General features: G+C 33.5%; 1 protein-coding gene across 1 annotated transcript in view; it reads right to left on the bottom strand.

Annotated features, from left to right (window-relative positions):
* Positions 1 to 583: 583 nt before the first annotated feature.
* The window catches only part of Cog6 (component of oligomeric golgi complex 6), a 69,170-nt gene continuing 46,152 nt past the window's right edge, over positions 584 to 23,601 (bottom strand). Inside the window, exons 14-19 of the mRNA XM_003477438.5 lie at positions 19,399 to 19,530; positions 18,896 to 19,063; positions 15,436 to 15,543; positions 14,500 to 14,553; positions 11,777 to 11,856; positions 584 to 894 (exon numbers count right to left, since the gene is read on the bottom strand). Coding sequence (XP_003477486.2) covers positions 747 to 894; positions 11,777 to 11,856; positions 14,500 to 14,553; positions 15,436 to 15,543; positions 18,896 to 19,063; positions 19,399 to 19,530 — 690 coding nt within the window. The 3' untranslated portion in view covers positions 584 to 746. The remainder of the gene's footprint in view (positions 895 to 11,776; positions 11,857 to 14,499; positions 14,554 to 15,435; positions 15,544 to 18,895; positions 19,064 to 19,398; positions 19,531 to 23,601) is intronic.

Here is a 23,601-nt window from a genome sequence, read left to right as displayed (position 1 = left end):
TTTTACTCCAAAATAATTTGTGATAGTTTGAACACTAGATCAAAGTTGTCAGTTAGATTTAGGTTCCACATTGTAAGCGTTACACATGGCTCAGGGAGCTTACAAACCTCAACTACAGTGCCAAGTTCACCTTGCGTCTGTCCACGGCTTTCTCAGGCTTCCAAGGCCTTTTCCCCCCTTCTTCTGGATGAGTGTATTTTTAAAATCAATTACATTAGAAACGTGTACCCAATTATGTGCTCCACGTGAAAATAAAACAGAAAAGAGAATACTCTATGCCTACCAGAAGCACCATTCACTTTTTTTTTTTCTCCGTCTTGTAACAACCTTTGAAGAGTTATTTTGGGAAAAGAGCCGTAAGCTGGGTTCGAAAAAGCTATCTGGTACATACACGTTAATAATGAATAACAAGGCAAATAAATCTTCAGCTAAAGAGATATTACTATCCTTAGTAATGTACTTGACTGTTGACAAGTTTCTCATATAGCATTAATTTAGAACTAGTATTGTAAAAAATCTCTTAAGCCTTTCAAACTACTTTTTGCCATATATTTGTGTTCCAAAATAAAGAACAGATATGGAATATTACTAATTCAGTTCAACATTTATTTACTTACACATTATTGGAGAACAAAATAACAATCTTACGATTTACAGAAAACTATTTCTCAAATCTCAAAGTAAAGATTATGAGCATAAAAACAAAACCACCATTAGTGTTTCGGGGAAGCACAGGCAGTAGGTGATCAGGACAGCAGTGTCTGCACTTGCTGTGGCGACCTGTGCAGGATGCTCTCCGGGTCTTTATACTCATTGGCTGGGTTCATGACGGCAGCGTACACTTCACCATAGGCTCTGCAGACCAGCTCTGTGGATTGTTTCACAATCTGCTCTCTGCGGATAAGTAAACAAAATATGAACACCTCATCTGAAAAGAAAATATCTGCTAAGAATTGTAAGAAAATTTCATATTTTAATCATTGCATTTTATTTCTAAATTTATCACATCACTGCTATTTGAAAATCACTGCACAACTAGACAAATTACTTTCCCTGATTTCGGGATAAAAGGTATTTTTAACTGTTTATTACTTATTTAAGTCCTCATTACTATATAGATATCACAGGGTTGAGACTCTCTTTTATTCACTCACTGTGTTATCTTTAAGACAGAACATTGCCTGGCATATACAGATCCTCACTTATGACATGGTTACATCTAATAAATTCAATGGAAGCTGAAAATATCAGAAGTTGAAAATGAATTTAATAAGCTGATCTACTGAACATCATGGTTTAGTCTAGCCTATCTTAAACAAAACACCATATTAGCCTCAAGTAGGGCAAAAATCATCTAACTTTATCTATCAGAAATAGGCCTATCCTACAATAAAGGGCATTCTATATCATGAAGCACTGAGCATTTCATGCCATCTGCTGAACACAGTGTGCTGCTGTTTGCCTTTGTAATGTCTGACTGGGAGCTGCAATTTATTACTGCTCAGTATCCGGACAGAGTATCATACTGCTAGCATAGGGAAAGATCACAATGCACACTTTCGACTACATGTGTATCACTTTCCCATCATCATGAAGTTGAAAAATCATAAGGCAAACCTTTTAGGTCCAAACTGTAGACTGTTAAGCTGTGACCCAAAACCAGTGTATTAATTCTGCAAAAATACTTAATACCACCTAAACCTTAAATAAAGAACATTTAAATATATCAACACTTTTATCTCAGAAGCTTAAAACTGCTCATTCACCTATAGGTCCGATGATAATACCTTATGTCCTAGATTTCTAAAAATTGCTCAGGTTTCCAAAATGATCTTAGATAGAAAGAGGATGCACTGAGTACATTCTCTGAGCAGAGTGGGGTGACTGATGCCACTGGCTGCATTAACATTATGATGGAAGGGACTTAGCAGAAACTTTTGGAACTCTACTTAACTAGATGAGGACTCAGGTATTTCTTAATCCACTTTGATTCCCTATAATTAACTAAACTTAATAATGAATTCACTAAAGTGATGCATAAACTACTTTTCATAAAGAAATAGCTGAAAATACTATAAATACATGTTTTTAAAGTGTGAAACATACATATTTGATAATCATACATATTTGATAATATTTGAAACAAGTTAGATACTAAATTGTAAAAATGGTGTTTTCAGTTCCTGAAAGAATAACCTATTTTGGGGGGTACATGCAGAATTTATTACACTTCATATTTTATATAAGAACAGAGAAATAACATTATTCCTTCTTTTTTTGAAACACACGTTTTATTCTTCCCCTAAGGAAAAATTAATGACTAAAATAAAGAATTTTAAAAAATCATGAAAATTTCCTGTTTTTTTTTAGTTGTTATTGTTTTCAAGAGTTTCATATACTGTATTTTTAAAAAGAAGAGAAATATTTTAGAAAAACAATACAACACGAGCAGCGAGGTTGATCTCAGAAATGGTTTAGCACTTAAAAAAAATCAGGGTAATAATCATATCAATGGATGTTAAGAAAGCATTTGACAAAAATCCAACATCCATCCCTGGTGAAACTAAGCAAATGAGTTGACGCAGTTTCTTTATTTTTTTTCTTTTAAAAACAAACACAAAGTATAAAAAATACAGAATTTCAAAAAAAAAAAAGAAGTAGGAAGTTAACACTACGTAATATGCTAAATACTGTTATCTTGAAAGTAGTTGTTCAGGTTACAAAATTTAGGCATAAAAATGACCAAACAGACAATGAAAACACAACTATTCTTTCTGATGAAGGGATCAGTAGTAAAGTTATCTTGTATATATTTACCTACACACACACACACACACACATATGTGTATATGTATGTATGTATATAATCTTTTCCCTTTTCTCTTTTCCCCGATCTCCCTTGTTCTTTCCATATGAGCATTTTCTTTTCCTTTCATTTTCACAATATCTATTGTATATTTTGAATCTTACTTTTTAATTACAATAGGGGGACAACACATGTGAGTTTGATTTATTTCACTTATGAGTATTGCCTCTAGTAGCATCCATTTATTTATAAAAGCCTCGAGTTTATCCTCCTTTATAGCTACTACTCCATTACATATAAATACATCTTCTTTAACCATTCCATGGTTGATGGGCATTTCGGTTTTTCCCAAGATCTGGCTACAACTTGTACAGCTATAAACATGGGTGCACATGTATCACCATGCTATGTATGATGCTTTGAATTCTTCTATAAAAATACTTAGAAAGGGAACAGCTGGGTCAAATGGAACCTCCAATCCTAGATTTTTGAGGAATCTCTACAATGATTTTCACAGTGGTTTGCACCACTTTACACTCCCACCAACAAGAGAAGGGTTCCTTTTTCCCCATAGTCTGCCAGCATTTATTATTGGTTAATTTCTTAATTGTAATCACTCTTTCTGGAGTGAGATAATACTGGTGTTGTTTCCACTTGCATTTATTGAATGACCAATGGTGTTGAACATTTTTTTATAATTTATTTGCCATTAGTATTTCTTCATCTAAGAATTATGTATTCATCTCAGATGCCCATTTTTGGATCGGGTCTTTAAATTTGGGGGTCTAATTTTTTTCAATTCTTTATGTTTGGCATATAAGTTTTTTGTCTAAAGGATAGTTGGCTAAAATTTTTTCCCAGTCTGTTTTCTTTTCATTCCATTGGTGATTTCTTTTGACATGTAAAACTTTTTATAGAGATCCCACTGTTGATTCTTTGAAGTATTTCCTGTGTGGTTTGTGCTTTCTTCATGAACTCTTTGCCTACCTCTAAGTCTTCAAGATTTTTACCTACCTTGTTTTCTAGTAAATTTAGTGTTTCTGTTTTCATATTTAGATCCTTGATCCATTTTAACTTTAGTGCTTGGTAATAGACATGGATCTAGTTTTAGTCTTTGGCACATGGAAAGCCAGTTTTTCCAGCACCATTTATTAAAGAGGCTATCTTTCTTCCAGTGAACATGCTTAGCCCCTTTGTCAAAAATAAGATGGTTGAATGTCTTTTTAGTTGTGTCTGCATCTTCTCATCAGTTCCATTGGTTCTCAGGTCTGGGTTTTTCTTCCAGTACAATGCTGATTTTATCACAGTAGCTTTGTAGTAAAATTTCAAGTTAGAGATTGTGATGCCTCCTGCCTTACCTTTGTTGCCCAGGACTGCCTTTGCTATTCTAGGTCTTTTCTGTTTCCAGATGAATTTTAGGAGTATTTTTTCTGTATCTGTGAGGTACACTAATTGTATTGTGATCAGGATTGCATTAAATCTGTGTAACAGTTTTAGGGATAGGGCCATTTTCACAATGTAGGTTCTTCCTATTAAAGAACAAGCGATATCCTTCCATTTTCTGATATCCTCAATATTCTTTTTTACAGTACTATAGTTTTCAGTGTATAGTCTTTTATGCCCTTTGTTAGATTGATTTTTAAGTATTTCATTTGTTTGGATGCTATTGCAAAAGGTGTTATTTCCATAATTGCTCTCAGTGTGTTTGTTGTTTGTGCACAGGAATGCTACTGATTTTGCGTGTTGAATTTTTACCCAGCTATGCTGCTGAGTTTTCTCAGTAGTAGTCTTTTGATGCGAGTTTTTGGGGCCTTCTATGTAGAGTATCATGTCATCTGCAAAGAATGACAATTTCTTTCTCTCGTATCTTTATTCCTTTTATTTCTCTCATCTAAATGTAGTTCCTAACACTTCCAAAATTCTATGAATAGGACTGGTGACAGTAGACATTCTTGTCTTGTTTCTGATTTTAGAGTGAAAGTTTTCAGTTCTTGTCCATTTAGTATGATGTTGACTGTTCCTTTGTCACAGATGTCTTTTATCAGATTGAGACAGAGACTATGTTCTCCGATTTTCTGTAGGGTTTTAATCATGAATGAGTGTTGGACTTTATCAAAAGCTTTTTCTGCATCTACAATATGATTACATGATTTTTGTCTTTGGCTTTGTTGATGTGATGTATTACATTTACTGATTTGAGTATACTGAACCACCTCTGCATTCCTGGGATAAGTCCCTGTTGATTGGGGTGTATAATCTTCCAGATGATTTGCTGCATTCTGTTTGCTAGTATTTTACTGAGTATTTTTATATCTATGTTTATTAGGGAGATTGCTCTATAGTTCTTTTTGGCTGGGTCTTTCTCTAATTTAGGTACGAGACTTAATTTTGGCATCCAAGAATGAGTTAGGAAGAACTGCTTCCCTTTCAATTTCATTACAAAGTTTGGGAAGTATTGGTGTTAAATCACTAAATTTCTGGGCTGGGGATTTAGCTCAGTGGCATAAGCGCCTGCCTTGCAAGCAGGCAGTCGTGAGTTCGATCCCCGGTACCGATAAAAAGGAAAAAGACCAAAGGGGGAAAAAAAAAATCTTTAAATTTCTTGTAGAATTCAGCTGTGAATCCATCAAGACCTGGGATTTTCTTTGTTGGAACGTTTTTAATTATGTTTTCAATTTTAGTAACTGAGATTATTCAAAATTTTTATGACTGAAGTTTAAAATCAAAATAGAGTACACCAATGAATATTAAATGTAATTTTTAAAAATCTGAGGGAATTGGTGAATACAGAATGATATTAAAAATTCTGAAGTAGTGGAGTTTCATTTAAACACAAGTAAGTAAGATCATGTCAATAAAAGCAAGCAAGAGTTTGTAATTTATTTCAAATTCTGAGTTTGATAGTATAGGGTGTCTTCATTCCATTCCTCAGTGTAAGAAGATAAAGATTTTAAAATTTATGTTATTTTTCCAAGGGGGAGAAAGAGATACCAAAGCTGGTAGAAAAAAAAAAGAAGTCTTTCAGATAGTGAGAAGAAAAAAGGCAAGAAAAAGGATTTTTCTTCTGCCTGTCAACTTGCTGCACAAACCAACAAGACAGAAACAAAAGGGAAAGTCCGGTACAGGTCCACATACTCACTTTTACAGAATCTTTTCCATTGGATTCCATATGATCATAGTAGAGATAAAATGGTACAGTGAAGGACGGACTATTAGAAGACTTAAATTCTAATGGAAGCTCTACCATTCACTATTGTTGCCCTGAATTTTCAGGACTAATTTCTCCATTGTAAAGCAAAGTACCTAATTAGATAATCTCTGTAAGATACTGTCAGCTTTTGAGTCATACTTTTTCACTTGAGAGTTAATACCATTTTAATGAATTTCTACTGTAAAAAAATCAGTACACTATGTACACTATGTATACACACACACACACACACACACACACAAAATCACTTTGAAGAACTGGATTCCCTAAATAATGATATAACACAACCAATTGTATCAGTTATTTGGATATAAATAGATGCTTCTGTAGTGCTAACTCAGTTTTATTCCCTGTTATTTTTTATTTTCTATTTTATTATTCCTTCCATTTTCCTTCTACTAGTAATTACCATGTTAAGTTTAACCTTTGTTTTAAAAAGTATATGCAAATATCCATCTATCAGGTAGGCTGGCTGTTTTCTGGCCTAGTGTATTAGCCCAAACTATTGTGCTAATTACTAGTATTTGTGAAACACATAGTTTCAAATAATGGTGAATTACAATAGTGACAAACATTCAATGCTGAAACTGGAAAATTTTTAGATATTCTGCAACTAAATCCAGAATGAAACACAAATCATCTCAGTTCAGTTGCTGTGTTTTTGAAAACTTGTAAAATCTTGTCTCCTGATCATATTCCACTGTAGCATGGGCATCCACCTGCATTATAACCAATCACAGCCACAGCTGATGGATGGAGAGTAACTTTAGAACTGTTTCTGTAACTTGTTTTTAATGGGACCAACAATATGCAAAATCAGACAAATGGGGGAAAATCTTTTGGTTTAATATAAGTCAATGATGGTGAACTTATGGCACATGTGCTGCAGCCAGTTATTTGTGATGGAAAGCTGAAAAGATTCACCATCACTGATTCCATGTTTCATCATTGGTACTATGAAATATTCTGAGGACTAACTTCTTAAATGGTGCTCTACTAGCCCTTGGACAGATTAATAATCCATTCAGGGCAACGGAAATTTTCAAAAATTAAGAACAACTCATAAAATGAATGAACACATGATCAAAGTTAAAACAAAAATCTAATAATTCATTAATGAGGAAATTACTAAGATAGTAAAGCTGGTTCACTGACTGTTTTGAGGAACTGGCCATTATGGGCATTGCTGGTGGGAATGTAAACTAACATAATCACTGTGAAAATCAGTGTGGATGATCCTAAAAAACTGAAACTAGAAATTCCACGTGATCCGGGTATTCCACTTCTAGGAATCCTCCCAAAAGAGTCAAAGATGTCATACCACAGTGATACATATAGACTCATGTCTGTAGCAGCACAGTTCATAACAGCAAAAGCTTAGAACTGGTGAATATACTCATCAATAGATAAATAGAATAAAGAACATGTGGTATTTACACATAAAGTAGTGCTACACTGCCATAAAGAAAGATAAAAAATTGATGTTATTTGTAGGAAAATGGCTATACCTTGAGACCACACTGTTAAATGAAATAAATCAGACACACAAAGTTAAATGTCACATAACTTCTCTAATATGAGAAATCCAAAGCATAAATAATTCTTTTTTAAAAAGACAGGTAATAGGAAACAGGGATACAGACATTTTGCAAATGGGAATAGAATGCAGAAACAATGGAGACAGCACAGGGAATGCACAGAATGAACATGCCGTAAGTACATGACCTACTCCTTCAGATTAATGCAGGTCTTACGTACTACAAACAGGCACTAATAAAAACTTGAAACAAAAACAGGCTACATACGAAAAAGTTGGTGTGCTACAAGAAAAATCATAACCTTTGGCATTATTTTTTCTACAAGATAACATCCACATAGTTTGGGAACTTTAATCAATAGTATACAAAATGAGACAAATGTACATTCCCCTCAATAAATAATTCCTGTTGGGCTTCTTAACAATGACTCAAAACAACACTAAAGGGATACATGTCCTTCTAGATTTCATTTAATTTCAACTTTTGGAAAAATCCAACATTCTTACATTTAGAAAGCAGGTGGTTATATTGTATACCAAGGAGAAAATAATAGTCATGTAATTAATTTAATGTTACAGGAAAGAAAACAGAATTAAGAGAGATCAATTTATCACATAATTTCATAGAAAGCCTCATTTTTCAGTCATTTGTATTATAAGAATATTCTACAATAAGAAATTCATTTTGTCCGGTTACAAACTAACAATATGATACTTCCCCAACAGTATAAATTCTAAAACTCTTAATAAAGATTAATATAAAACCACTTGTAAAACTCACTCTCATTTTCAAGTATATTTATAGAAATTATGTTTTAAATAATTATTTAAAGCATTGAGCTAAGAAATGAACTTACTTCTAGAATTACTGAGCTTGTCATTAATACTACTTTAGGATTTTTTGGTTACTATAGCAACACGATACAATTTTCATTAACATAAACCTAGCATTTCTAAAAATAGCTTATTTTAACTTTCAGTCTCTGTGATCACTAAAATTGAGCTTTAGTATAGCACCCTGGTTAAGAGTGCAATCAAGTGTGCCATAGGAAAAAAGGTGTTGATGATTTTAGGCTGAAAAACTGTGAAGAAAAGATGACAATAAAGTGCTTAAAATTTTATTTCTCTTTATCACCATATAAGCATCAAAAATGTCACAATGGGTTAAGTCAGCTTTTTAGCCCAGGTCAGATTTTTGTCTTAAAGTGAAACTTAAACATATTTTATATGAGATCAAGGAACACATCTCACATCAGCATTACCTATTACACACTGCATATGTGAAACATCTCTGAGCTTTCTTTAAAAACAGTAAAGTAACATAGCATATTTAGAAAAATATGATATATATATGGACTGGGGATTTAGCTCAGCGGCATAAGTGCCTGCCTTGCAAGCACACAGTCGGGAGTTCGATTCCCAGTACCAAAAAAAAAAAAAAGAAAAAGAAAAAAAAGAAAAGTGCCATGTGTTATATGTTCTACTAAAAAAGAAAAATACGATATAGTGTTGAAGAAAATAGGCTCAACAATCAGTAACAACAGATTCAAAGCCTGATACTGCTTCTTACAAAGAAAACTACTGAACCTTGGCTCATTTGCTTAACTTTTCTAAGTACTGTGTTTCCTGAAAATGGAAATCTTACTTTACAGGCTCATTGAGAGAACTGAATAAGTAATCCATCACATACTCTGGTTGAAGATTTTAGATTAGATTATGGGGGCTAGAGTAGACAGAGGCAGATGAGCTAGGGTAAAAAACAACGGCTTGGACACTAACGTGACAAGCCAGGCGCAGATGATGCCACTGTGGGCCAGATTATAACTGTGGAGAGGCTGAAAAATGACCAGAGGCCCCTTCCACACAGTTTTTGCTAAGTAATAAAATGGGAATTTTGATGGCAGTTCTGTTGAATTTATAGACTGATCTTATCTAGTGAATAATCTTACCTAGTGAATTTCCCAGCTATACATTAAATATGCTTATTTATTCACATCTTTCAAATTTTCAACAAAATTTTAGTTTTTCATACAATCTTACACATATATTATTTTGTTAATTTGTAGAAAACAATGATGAGGGTTTAATTTTTTTATATGTAAGTAGTAATAATAAAGTTGAGGTAGCTCTACTATTTATTATATAACTAAATATTGCTGGTAAATAGCAAATATATGTTTGGTATGTTACTTCTGAATCTGGTTAAGCAACAACTCTAGTTTTATTAATCTCAAAATTGTTTGATTCATTCTGTTTTTCAATTCAAATATCTAAAATTGATTTAAGTCAATAGTTATGATTAACTTCATTCTATTTACTCAAAACTCAAGGTAAATAGTAGATGTGATTGATAGTAAGTGTCTAAGCCTTACTTTAGAACTTTAATAAAAATATTTCTAAGTTTACATCATTAACTGTGATATGTGTTGTACATTTTCAGTGTTCCAACATGGTTTACATGGTATCTGCAATTGATTTATGCAGTGAATTAAAGTAAAGCTTCTCTTCATCACTTTTGTCCATAATATAGTATTCTTTTTTTTTTTTTTTTGTCTTTTTCATTTTTATCGGTACCAGGGATCGAACTCACGACCACCTGCTTGCAAGGCAGGTGCTTATGCCGCTGAGCTAAACCCCCAGCCCCCATAATATAGTATTCTTAATACAATGACATACTTGATTTTTCTTTATTAAGGACATTTTACATCTTAACTTACACATAGAATCTTAAGTATAACTTTCAGCAGTACCAAATATTACCTTTTGAACTTTTGAAAATGCTCACCTTGAGTTAAATTTTGTCTGTTAATACGGCCGCTCCTGCTTTCTTCCTGTGTCACTGATTTGCAAAGAGCTTGCAAAGAGCTATTCAGTTCTTTCACCCCCTACTAATTTTCTACCTTTTTTTATCAATTACTAACATGAGAGTTGAAATATGTAATTATGATCATTGATGTAAGCATCCCTTCTCATTTCTATAAGATTACAGTTCATGTTATTTGAGGCTCTGCTTTTAGATACTATGTGCTCTTTACAAGTTGATCCTACAATCACTGTGAAGTGTTTCTTGTTATGTTATTACCTCACCTACAGACAAATTTTTCCTAATTAATAAAGCTATTCCAGCTTTATTATGATTAGTACTTACATAGCACAACATTTACCATCCTTTTAAACACTCTCTGCCTTTGTGTTTGAAGTGAATTTCTTATAGGCAGCAGATCGTTGGGCTATGCTTTTTCTTTCAAACTAATGACCTCTGGCTTTTAATTGGAGCACAGAATTCTCATAAGTCTTGGGCTTTCTGGGGTCTCCAGAATTGTCTGAGTTCTGTTTTTTAGCTCATAGGTCTCCTGGAACTGTTTTTGCCTTGGTAATTATAAAAGAAAACTTCATTCTGATTTCTCTCATAACAAAAAATAGTTCTTTTACAGGTACATGCTTAATCTCTAACAAACACAACAGAAAAAGAGTCTTGAAAAAGAGTTCATTAATTACAACTATTTTCCTGTATATTCATTTTAGGAAGCATTGCTATTCTTTTTGATTTACCAAATTACTTACAGAAATCATTCTGATTTAATAAGCAAAGACATACCCAAAACAGTTACTATATGCATAATTGTGATTTCTGTGTGCTAATTCAATTTTATAAACTATAAGGTGAACACTGGAGTTTGGCATTAAAAAATAATAATACCCTTTAATTCACTTGGGTGAAGGAAGAAAAAATTCTTTAAGACCATTTTCTGTTTCAATTCTCAATTCCCACCGCATTTATCATACAATCTTGCTTCCTGGATATGCAAATTTATACAATAGTTTATTCCAAGGCTGAGGAGCTTAACCAAAATGTCCTTTAAACCCCAGTCAAATTATACCAAAAAAAGGGGGGGGGGAAATAAGAGCAATATGTTTTCCAAGATACTGTTACTAGGGAGACAAGTAATATTCAGAAGAGAGTACTAATAAGACAGGCAGGATTTAAAATCATTTACTAATTATGGAGACTGGAGGAATAAGCATGCAAAGGAGAAGTCTGAACAGGGTCAGGTCAGATCCACTGGGGGGCTGGGGCAAGGGGAAAGATTAAAAACTAGTTAATCTTTAAGACTGTCAAAGGTAAATCACCTAGTCTTCACAGCAACTTTTTTTCAAGTAAAGTACCTGATATTTAAAATATGTGAATCTTTACCAAATACCGAGGACCAAAACCACTTACTTCACAGTGGCACTTAGAAGAAAATTCAGCTGTGGCATTAATAGGTTGTCTGGGGTTGACAGGTAACGATCAAACTGAACCTAAGGGAAGAAGAGGAATGTAAAACATCCGCTAACAAATATCTTAAATGTAATCATCTCTTTCAATCATTAAATCTTGCGGAAGACCCTATATTCCAAATAACTAGTGCTTTTTATTCAGATGAGCTCGGGCACATTCTGGGTGGTATGGCCATAGACAATTCTTTTTATTCAAATGAGTATTTTTTGCACACTCTAATTAAAACACTTGAAATGCCAACTTTTTAATACAATCAGTCTTAGCAGTATCTTTCATAATTCTGAATCCAAGGTCTCCATTTTAATCTCCCTGACATTTAGTACATTTTAAAATCTATTAATTTGCTCATCAGTCTATTGAGTCAACTAATATTACTGGAGTAATTGCCATTAAAAAGGTTCTGTGTTAGGTATCAGCATTACAATGGTGAGAACCAGGAAAATTCTTAGCTTCAAAGTACAAGAGAAATATTAAACAGCTAATAATGTAAATAACTATGTAAGTATAACCTGTGCTCAATTGCAGAGTAGAAAAACCAAGATACTACCAAGTGTCCATCGGGGCCTCGCCTCTCTGAGAAAAGGATGCCTGCAGGGAGATCTTAAATAACAGACAGTGGGGAGAAGGCTGTTATGTACAACGCTTGAGGCTGGAAGAAAACTGGCTAGATGTGCAGAGACCAACTCACCTCTATGCTTTTTGAAGGACGTTAATGCTTAAAAATAAATGAGTTAGCAAAACCAATGAAGTGAGGGCATAATTAGACTTCAGGTTTATAAAGCTAAACGCAGCCACAGCAAGAAGGAATGAGAGGCTATGGGGATGAAGCAAGGACACTGAGTACGTAGCTGTGGCACCATCTTAGATAAGGGCAGTCCGAGGGAGAGAAGGGAAATGTGAAAGCCAGTACAAAACTATCGGACCTGGTTTCTGACAGGATAAAGGGGTCGATGCTCAGATTTCAGATCTGCATAAACTAATCCCCGTCATGATCATAAAGCATAACTGCCTTTTCACTCATTATTTAGTTATGCAACAGCTTCAGTCTTTACTAGATTGTCTATTCTTATCCCATTTCTTAGCATGATGCCTAGAAAACAGCAGACACTTGGTTAGCAACCTTTGAAATGATAAATGGATAGAAGTTTTTATTACTATAGGAGTTAAGAACACTTGGAAGAGAAATTGGCAGGGATATTCTAAATTAAGGTACTTTTGACAATTCCCATTTAGAAGTAAAAATTATTTGTTGATAATACCATAGACCACATACAAAATTCCACCAAAATTTTTCTTTGGAGATACATTCAACATAATTGGTTTTAAAATTAAGACTAGGCACATGAAAATTTTTAATGAGGTTTAAAAATATTTTGTAGGGTATATTACTAAGAGAGAACGAGAGACAGAGGGAGCAACATATATTTATTGGGTACAACAAATGTTATTAATCTGTGTAAATATACTTCATTTTGTGTAGGTAAATATCATGGCATAAAATCATTGGATAATGTGGTGTTTACACTAATCTTCTAAAAATTGTATCTTTTAAAGTGAATCTAAAATTTATTTTTATTTGCACTTTATATTTTCTTTGTATTTCCATAATTTTTTCTGGTACAATTTTTGTTTAATATATGTAAATTATGATTACTACTTCTATATATACAGTGTCTTTTATTATGACTATGTTCTTTATCATATGTAGTCTTCTAAATTCTACTGTACTATTAATTCAGTCGACTCTGCCACCTTATTTGCCCGTTGTTAGGTATCTGGTAAGCCTATCTCTTTATTTTCAGTTATTTTTACAAGATGATATTTTTAGTTCTGGAAAGCTTTAGAATAAAAAAAAATTCTACATAATTATTTAAGAAAGTCAAACTGTTTTCATGGCAAGTTTATATGAATCCTTTAAACACTTAGGAATAGTACCCACAGGCTATTTCTCCGAGGTTGAATGTGACTGTCACAAAGATAAAAAGTTAAAGCAGGAAAAATATTTGGCATGGTCAGTAAAGGCTAACAGCAATTGCTGCTGTTATTACTATTATTTAATAGCACTGTATTGTATTAAAATTTTTCAGATGGGACCATTCCATTGAGGGATAGGGCTACATGACATAAATGCTGTACCATGGGAGAATATGCACCCGGTGAAGTGTACCTTTATTACAGAACACATTACAAAAAGTGGTGCTAATCGACACAGCCAGGAGTGAACTCTTTAGCCAAGAAGAAAATAACAAATTGGGTCTCACACTCAGGAACAAGAGACTGTTTGGAACCTGATTTTAGTCACTGTCTCAGGATGGCACCAAGAACTGTGAATTGGGGGTCACGGCAGTAACAAGTCCATGATACACAGACAGACTTCTTCCATATCTGTCACTCTTGTTTTTCTACTAGATTAGTAATGAAATTCAAAAACAAAGAAATTCTAAATAGTAACAGTTGGCTAACAGGATGTGGTGAAATATTACTGCAAATAGTGTTAGGCCTGTTCAGTTAAAGGAATACATGATCAATTATTATTGGACCCAATGTAAACACAATATATCAGAGATAAAAATTAACATCCACAAAAAACTGTCATATAACAAAAAATGAAGAATACTGTTTGATGAAGAAATATACATTGAAATGTGGTATGATGGACTTACCATTGCAGCCTTCAGTGACACAGAATCTAAGTTGGGCAAATTAGCTAAACAGCCCTATTTAAAAACAAACAAACAAACAAAAAAAAAAAAACAAGAAGTGAAGAAACTGGGGAAGACATTTTAAAAAGCATGTAAGTTTATTAACAATGGAAATATCATAATACTTAAGATTTACTTATATGCAAGAAAAAATGCAATGAAGCACTTGGAGGACATTTAGAGGCTAAAGACTTTCAGAGAATTCTTTAAAAAACAGAAAGGCAGAAGAATTGGTTGCCACTTGAAGAATTGATTTACATTTGCTTAATATTTTAGCACAAGAAATTTCTGAGATTTTTATTTAAGAGTCCTTGGGCTAAAATATACTTATCATGTTAATATCCTCTTTTCTTTTTAAATAAAATTGGTTTATTTGATGTTCTAAAGTTCTCACCATCCCATTATCTTATTCCCACTGGGGTTCTACAAGTTAACAAGTTGTTATGTTGGTCCCTAGAACTGACTATTTTTCTTCAATTTGTTAAATTAAAAGGAAAACTATTTATACACTAATCTATACATTCAATTACCTGATAACAAATGTAAGACTAAAAAATTTACCAGTATGTACCTTTATACATTTTATGATACTAATTTCTGTATTTTTCATTAACAAAATTATTGGTAATAGAAAAGACAGTGTTTTGGGAGACTGTACTATGGATATTTCAGACAATCATCTAAGAACCACACATGTATTATCGCATTTAATGTTGAAACCAATCCTATAACACAGATACTAATATTACCTCCAACCCATAGCCAAGCAAATGGACACAGAAATCTAGGTCACTTTCCCAGGTAATAGGAGCAGTGCAAATACCCAAACTCAGAACCAGCTCTAGAAATCTCACTCCACATTAACCGATTTCTCCAATTAGGAACACGTATCGTTACCTGTTCAGGTTTATGTTGCTGCACAGTGTTGTAGATGTAACTCAGGCCTACTCGAGTTAAAATGTAAGAGGCTTGCTCATTTATAAGTGTGTCCAAATGTGCTTCAATCTAAAATAAAAGAGGAATAACATTTTAAAAGAGGAATAACACTGGTGAGACTAGAAACAGACCACACTGGAGGCTGCAAACTCCTAGTGGGTTTTCCTTAGAGAGGCACAGATGTTTGGATTGAAGAGGCTGTGTAAGATGGAAATGATGTGCAAAGAGGCACAGGACGGCTTCCATAAAAAAGAGGCTTTTTCTTCCCCCAAAGAGGAAGTCCTCCTAAAAGGAAGAGAGTAAAAAAAAAGAGTAATTCAGGAATAACAGCTAACGAAAAATATGGTTTGCTTTTCAGCTCTTTTAAGAGCTGATAATAAGCAGAACACAAACAAAAACCACTAGCTACAACTATGTAAAGCAGAATACTTAGGCAGATAAGGCCCGACTCCCTGGCCTCCAATGTGCCAGACTGACTCAACAAGTCAAACCAAACATCTGGAGAAGCTGGGGAAATTCCACTGCAGCTGAGGCAGTAAATTTTCCTGAGGATGAAGTAGGTCCATGACAAGTAGGGGGAGAACTGAGGCCCCAGAAGAACCTTGGTCAAAAGATACCAGGTTCAGGAACGGCCTAAGAAGATGCAGCTAACAGATGTGAGTGGCACATGCTCTGGCTCTGTGCTGTCTTTGGAGAAGTCCCTAATCAGAAGGGGGTGGAAGGCAAGGATGAAGACCACCCTGACTGATTAAAGCACTTCCCAGTGGGAAGAAGCCTGCTCCTTCCTTGTTTTGCCACAAAAGCCTGGAAGGCTGGAGGTTTTCCTTCTATTCCTTACCAGAAAGTTCCTTTAGCTTTAAAGCTCTGTTAATGTCACAGACCCTTGCCCTTGATTTTACCCATCACCATCTCAATGCCCACGTAATTCAAGTTACTCCAATAGCTATATTCGTCCCCCAAAGAAACTTACAGATTTTTAAATAAATGACCAAGGAATTACTAGAAGTCAAAGAAAAACAAGATGTATAAATGTGAACATCTAATGAATAAGAATAAGATAATTACAACTAAGAACCATACTAGAGGTCTGAAAGAAAAATGAAAAAAAAAAAGTAATGCAGGAAAAATATCAAAGACATACATCAAAGTGAAGAGAATTTAAGTCTTTTAAGGAAGTCAGAGAACAAATCCATAAGATAAAATTAACCAGGAGCTTTAAAATATTTAAAAAATGACACATGGAGAAATGATGATTAAAAAAATAATGAAAATGAGTGAACAAAAAATAAAAGTTTAAATCGCTAAACTGAAACGGTTCTATGAAGTCTAAGACAGAAATAATGAGAAAAGAGATATACCTAAGATATCCTGATAAAATACCTATACGCAAAGAAATATACATAAGCTTTCAGATAGATTTGTTTACTACTAGCAAAGGTTAATTATAATAATTTGGTATTTTATTTGAAACACTGGAAGAAGCTAAGAGTGGAAGAATGTTAATAAAATGACTGATACAAAATAAACTAATTCTCTGGAGGACTCTAATATGCCACAGCTTTCAGTGGGCAGAGCCTTGCTTGGGCTTTGAACCTATGACGCTCCGTGGAGCCAGCGTCAGCCAATGTCGTGTTAGCAAGCTCTATGCAAGCACAGGGACAACCCTCTTGAAATGCCCAAAAGTGAGTCTGCTAGTGGGGGCTCAAAGGTGGTGGGAAAACATCTACTGGAGATTGGAGAAAGAAGAACCGGAACTATCTGCTGCTAGAATAATTATTGGCGGTGCCAGTTAGAAGAATAAAGACCCGTGCGAAATTTCCAGAGAGAAAGTTGAAACACACGTGACAAGTCCAGTTGATGTACTCAACCGGGGGATGGGGTATCTGAGAACACGAACTTGAATAAACAAACTCAACACACAGAAGAAGCAGTTATATATATGGAACATATAACAAATGCAGATAACTGGCAATAAACACTGAATACTTGATATATCTGAATATCTTATGAAAACATTTAGACAAATGTCAGCTGCTGAAAGTGAAAAATCCAATTCTTTTTTAATTTTTAAAATGTCAGTAATTCCATAGAAATCAAAAAAGTTATTTAAGACAGAAAAATTAACCAGTTTTCATTATGTGGCTCAGTTATCAATACTATTTACACAATAAAAATAATTTATACACTATTATAAAATTTTATCACTGGGAAAATGATAAAGCTCTAAGTATGGTCATTTTCCGTGTGTGTGTGTGTGTGTGTGTGTGTGTGTGTGTGTGTGTAAAGCAGAGAACTGTATTTTTAATGTTCAGGCTACAAGTTTAATATGTTAAATCCAAATAAAAACTGAAAAATGTAACAATACACCCAGCATTTAGAATTATAAATATCAAAAGAAGCAAGTGTAAGAACTGAAGGAGCTGGGTGTGGTGGTGCATGTCTGCAATTCTAGCACTCGGGAGACTAAAGCAGAGGAGCTGCCATGAGTTCAAAACCAGCCTGGGCCAATAGTGAGTTCAAGGACTTAATGAACTCCAAGGGGGACCCTGTCTCAACAAAACAAAACAAAACAAAACAAAACAAAACAAAGCAACTGAAGGAGGCTGTCATTTAGAGGGTGAAACAAGAGAGAGATTTTAGGGTGGAGAGGATGGTACATTGAGCTTTTAGATAACAAACCCCAATATTATATGACTTTAAATTATGAATATTGATAATTTTGAAGTATTACTTTTAAAAGAATTAGACAATATCACAAATTTAGATGTATCAAGATTCACTTCTCATGAAAACTCAAAATACCAACACTTACTATGTCTTCTACCAGATTGTTACATACTTATAATAAAAGATCAAAGTATTCTTCTTAAACACTGTGTCTACCAATAGCACTCTAAAATTTGAGCTTAGGTGTCCAGTAACTTTTATAAATGTCTTCGTCTTAGCCATCCTGCAGACTCTTAAGCAATACCATTTGGCTTATAGGAATAAAGTGACTGGTACAGCAACTGCAGTGTTTTTCCTAACACTGCTTTACACATAGATAAAAATATATCTGTCCTCTGTAACACATTCTGCACTAACTACACGGTTTGAAAAATATAGCATGTTATTCACAGTTCAGAATTTTTAATCTACATGCAGCACTGAATAACTATTCAAATTAAAAAAGCTTCATGCTATCAACTCAATATTATGGTTTAAAACAAGTATCTTAACCACTTCACATTCTGGGTTCACCATAGTTGAAAAACAAAATGCTGAATGTGTGTGCACAAGTATTTAACCCTCCATCAGATTATGTCAAGGGATTTACAGGAACCAGGTCAGTGAAATTAGCCAAAGCCAGTATCGTAAAGCTATTGCATAAAGGCAAAAATATTTCACCAGAATGAATAGACCTTTTGTGGCAAACATTTACCTGAAATTGTAGCATCTCTAGACGTCTGTCAGTGAATTCAAATAAGGCCAGTGTTGTTTTCATCATATATAGTGAATTAACCATGAAAGTGGCCATGTCAGCTGTGCCTAAATTGCTGGCTGATACGGTACACATCTGGAGAAGAGGATCTAAAACACACGATAAAACCTATAAATAGAAAATAAAATTCTTTACTTCCTAACCAGTGACTAGGTCCTGGATTAATGGCACTTTAGAATTAATGCAAAGCTAAGGGGAAGGCAGCCAACAGTCACACACACACATAATAAAAAAAAGGTTTAATGATATAATAACTACACAGTTCTAAAAGCCAGCATCAATGAATTGAAACTTTTAAAAATAAAGATCTGGTCTAATATTGAAGGAATATCAGCAACTAAGGAAAAGATTGGTCAAAATATCTGGGTCACAAATGTCGGTTTGGAACACAATGTACAACAGAGGAGCACAGAGCAGTCACTACACATGAACAGACAAACTACCTGCACAAAATCAGCTTGACGAGCATCTAATGGTACAACTGAAGAATCATGAGATGCCAGAACTTCACGCAGCAACATGAGGGTCTGATTTAGGGCAGAACTTGGTCCAAGATCAGGGGGTGGAAGTTCAACCTAAAATAAATAATGGTTTATCCACTGTTTATATTTTTCTACTAAATCTTAAAGTGTATGCCTGAGTTTATGGTAAAGTAATATACATGAAACATTGGGTAACATAAAAAATTATCTATAAATTATCTGTCATTTTTTCTTAAGAGTATTTACCAGCACAGATAGTGATATGAGTTTTTGTGTTCAGATTACTTCAAAAGTAATATAACTTTGTATTCTACAGATCAAAAATACATCAGAAAGAAGCAATTCACAGACCATGCTATCCAAACTCCCAACTATATACAGTTGGGAAACATCACCTACTGTAAGGCTCAAATCTCATGTATCTTGGTTCATTAAAAGTATAGGTTTGAGGTTCAGGAATTGATCTTTCAACAAGAAATCCTGGAGCATGTCAGATGGCTACTCCATGGGCTGCATACTTTGAAAACTACTACAAAATACAGACATATATCCCACTATCAGCAGTTAAATTCAACGTAAATGGATCAAACATGAAGGCAGAGGCTACAGGAATAAAATTTTTAAAAACATGATCAAACTACATATTATCTTCAGGAGATACACTTTAGACTTAAATGCACACGTAGAAAGAAAGTAAAATATAACTGTCTGGTAGTACACATTGTAATCCCAATTGGATAGGAAGCCAAAGCAAAAGGATTATAAATGCAAGGTCAGACTAGGCAATTTAATAAAACTTTATCTCAAAAACAACCAAAAAAAACCCCAAAAAGGTAAGAGAATGTAACAATGTGAAGGCTGGATTCAGCCCTGAGCACAGACTGGCCTCACTGGAAAGGATACAAAAAAACCAAAAAAACATATCTTACAAAACAGTGATCAAGAGAAAGCCAGCTAGAGCTGTACTAGTATTAGACAAATACACTTTTAGAATAAAAATGATTATCAGAAAAAATAATATTTTATACTGATAAACAGGTCAATTCATCATGAAAATGTAACAATTATAAACATGCATGCATCTAGCAACTGAAAGCCAAAATACTTATCAAAACTGATAAAACCAAAATAAAATACTTCTTGTGACAAAGAATTATTTCCAGTTTTAGCACTCCTTCAGTTTTGCTTCTTTTTCTGCCACTAAACATCTTAAATTTTAAAAACCCTCCAGCATGTGACCTTCCTGTATAAAAATTTCTGTAAGCCCGTCATATTTAGGAAGACATCCAGCATCGGGTTACACTGATGAGAACAACGGTTAACTACTGCCACTTGCAGGAGCAAGGCCTTTCACTTTCTCTAACTTTGTCTGTTCGTGCTTTTCTGAGTGATTGGGATTTTTCTTAGTAAGAATGCACATTATTAGTTTTACAAAATAAGAGAGCAACTCCTTTCTGCCTAAAAACTAAACGAAATATACCAAGCTGTTCCTACAAGTACATTCAGGGTGACTAGATATGGATGACTGTTACTGTCTTCTTTCTTTTCATGTGTCTGAAGTATGTATCTAATAAAAATCAGCACACACATAATGGTAAAAACTTACATAAAAGTACTAGATATACATTCATGCATATGTATAAATAATATAGATTGAACAGAAGATATTCATACAGAAACTCCTCAGTGGAGTACTTACTGAAGCATGTATCAGTATGATTTGTTAGTAATCTAATAGTTTTAAAATATAAATACGCAGCCAAACAAACCAGAACAAGTATGTTTGCATTTTAATTTCTCAGTACTTCTCACAAATAGAAAAAAATAGTAATTAAGAATTTAACAATTCCTCCAGGAGAGCTAGGTGGGGAGTAGAACTTTAGTAAAACTCATACAAAATGTTTAGTGTTAATTTTCTAAGTAATCAACTATAACTCATAATGTATCTATTTGGATATAAAAACCTGCAAAAATATCTTTCAAATACTTAAAAATATACACTTCAATTGCCAATCAAATCAGTTCGGTTATTAGAAATCTTATGTTCAAAAGTGAAAGCTGAAGGAAAATATTTTTATCCCTTTGAGTGAAGGTCTTTAAAACTTGCTTGAATTTAAAGCACAGCTGGCCACGAACTGCCTTCCACAGTAACAGTCAAGTGAGCACTACTTGAAATCACTTGATTAGGAATAGTCATTCTCACAGGTACTTTTATATAAAAACGTCAGTCAAGCAACACCTTAGGACCACATCTCTACAAGAAACTGAAAATGATGGCAGTTGATCAGATAAGGAAGATTTTAGCCTTTATGGTTCTATGGTATGAATAATAGAAAATCTGTAGGTACAATATTGAAGATATCTGCCAAAAAGATAAGAGAAAGAGAACTAACATTAAGACCTCATAGTACATCACATTAAATACGTATGATATTAAATTATATGAATATGTTTGCAGGTAAGTCTATACTTACATTTAAAAAGGATCAAAGGTGCTAAAATTTCAGATATTACTTATAAGATATTATTCTTAACTTTTCTTTATATTTCTAATCTTAATGAGTTTTTAAACCCCTTTTTTTGTATTTTTATGCAGTTTTCAAATGGCAAAGTTGAAGTAAAAAGAAAAATTTTCCATTCAAAGCAGTCTACTGAAAACTTCATATTCCATTTATTAGATTCTCTCAGTCAAATGTACAGATCTATAATGAAAAAGAGCTTTCATTCTTGCCATGACTATGTATTGTTTAACTTTTTCTAATATAGGTTTTGGATTTAATAAAGGAAATGACAAGGTGCCCATAAGAACTGCAGAAGCTGTTGCTGTTACTTCATTTCACTGCAATTTAAGTTTTATTCTTTCAAATATCTTCTGCGTAAGGTCTTCTAACTTTCTCTAGCTTCTTAAAAGGCCCCTTACTCATTTGATTTCAAAAAATAAAACAGAAACAACCCAACCAGATGCTTTTATATTTTAAGCAAACTGCTGTCTGATACACTGACTTCTATTACTCTAAACATGTGTACTCCAGTAAAAGACGATGATAGGAAAAGCTTTAAGTCAATAAAATTATCCAAGATAGGGAGTTAAGAAATCAATTCATTTGTTTGAAATAAGGTAAAAGTATTTCAGCTGAAAAATAATAGTTTTTTATTTGTTTGTTTTTCCCTGGTAGGAAGCTGTAAAGAATAATATAAAAGTCAAAACTATCTATTTAGAATATACTTCTCAAACATTAATGAACATGCGACTGCCCTGGGAATCTGGTTAAAATGCACACTCTGACTTAGCAGGGTGGAGGCAGGGCCCGAGATGTCTGCTAAACAAATTCCCTGCTTAAAGTCAAGCTATCTGTCCACCAGATACACTTTGAGCAATTAAAAAAGACTCTAAGCAGTAGCTATAGCCTAGAACTGAAATCACCATTTACTTAAAAGATCATTTAAGATTTTTTCCAGAGAACTGAGCAAATCAATTCTATTAATTTGACAATATATTATTTATAACAGAATATATTCTTTTAGTTTAGAATTGTACTACTTCTTATTATAGTGAGAAAGTTTCAGAAAATGTTTAGCATAAATTGATATGGCACCGTTTATTTGCAGTACAGACTGCAGTTATGAATGTCTCAGGAGAACCTGATAATGAAGGAAGTCCACTTATTTGAATGCACAAGAGCTTCAAATTTCTTTGTTAGGGAAAAAGTACATCTTTCAATAAAATGTCCTTGATTTTCTTTTCACATCAGATAAAGATAGAGCTACTAAATACATTTTTAAGTATAAAAGGAATCATATAAAAAAATCCTCTTTGGCTTTTTTTTTTAAGCTATCCTTACTAACAAATTCACTATCCACTTAAAATTCTATTAACAAAAATTTCACTTGGGTACTTGTTAATGAAGAACATTCTGCAATACATGCTATTTTTATTTCCTTCAATGGGTTACAAATATTTTAGAGGACATGAAATGCTTTATAAGAAGTAGGATAGGGAAAAGATATAAATTATTAAAACATATCAAAGGATCTTATGCTTGGAAGAAATCTGAAATGGGTGCACATAAGCAATATGAGCTGTAAAGAATATCATAATCTAGTCTCAATTTACTGTTAAAAAAATACACAAATACAGCCCAATTCATATTGGAGAAAATCATT

The sequence above is a fragment of the Cavia porcellus genome, unplaced genomic scaffold, assembly GCF_034190915.1.
Source record: "Cavia porcellus strain 051 isolate PalLab524CR breed Dunkin Hartley unplaced genomic scaffold, mCavPor4.1 scaffold_21, whole genome shotgun sequence".
Taxonomy (NCBI): domain Eukaryota; kingdom Metazoa; phylum Chordata; class Mammalia; order Rodentia; family Caviidae; genus Cavia; species Cavia porcellus.
Note: the sequence above shows the minus strand (reverse complement) of the source record. Positions and strands in the feature narration are given on the sequence as shown.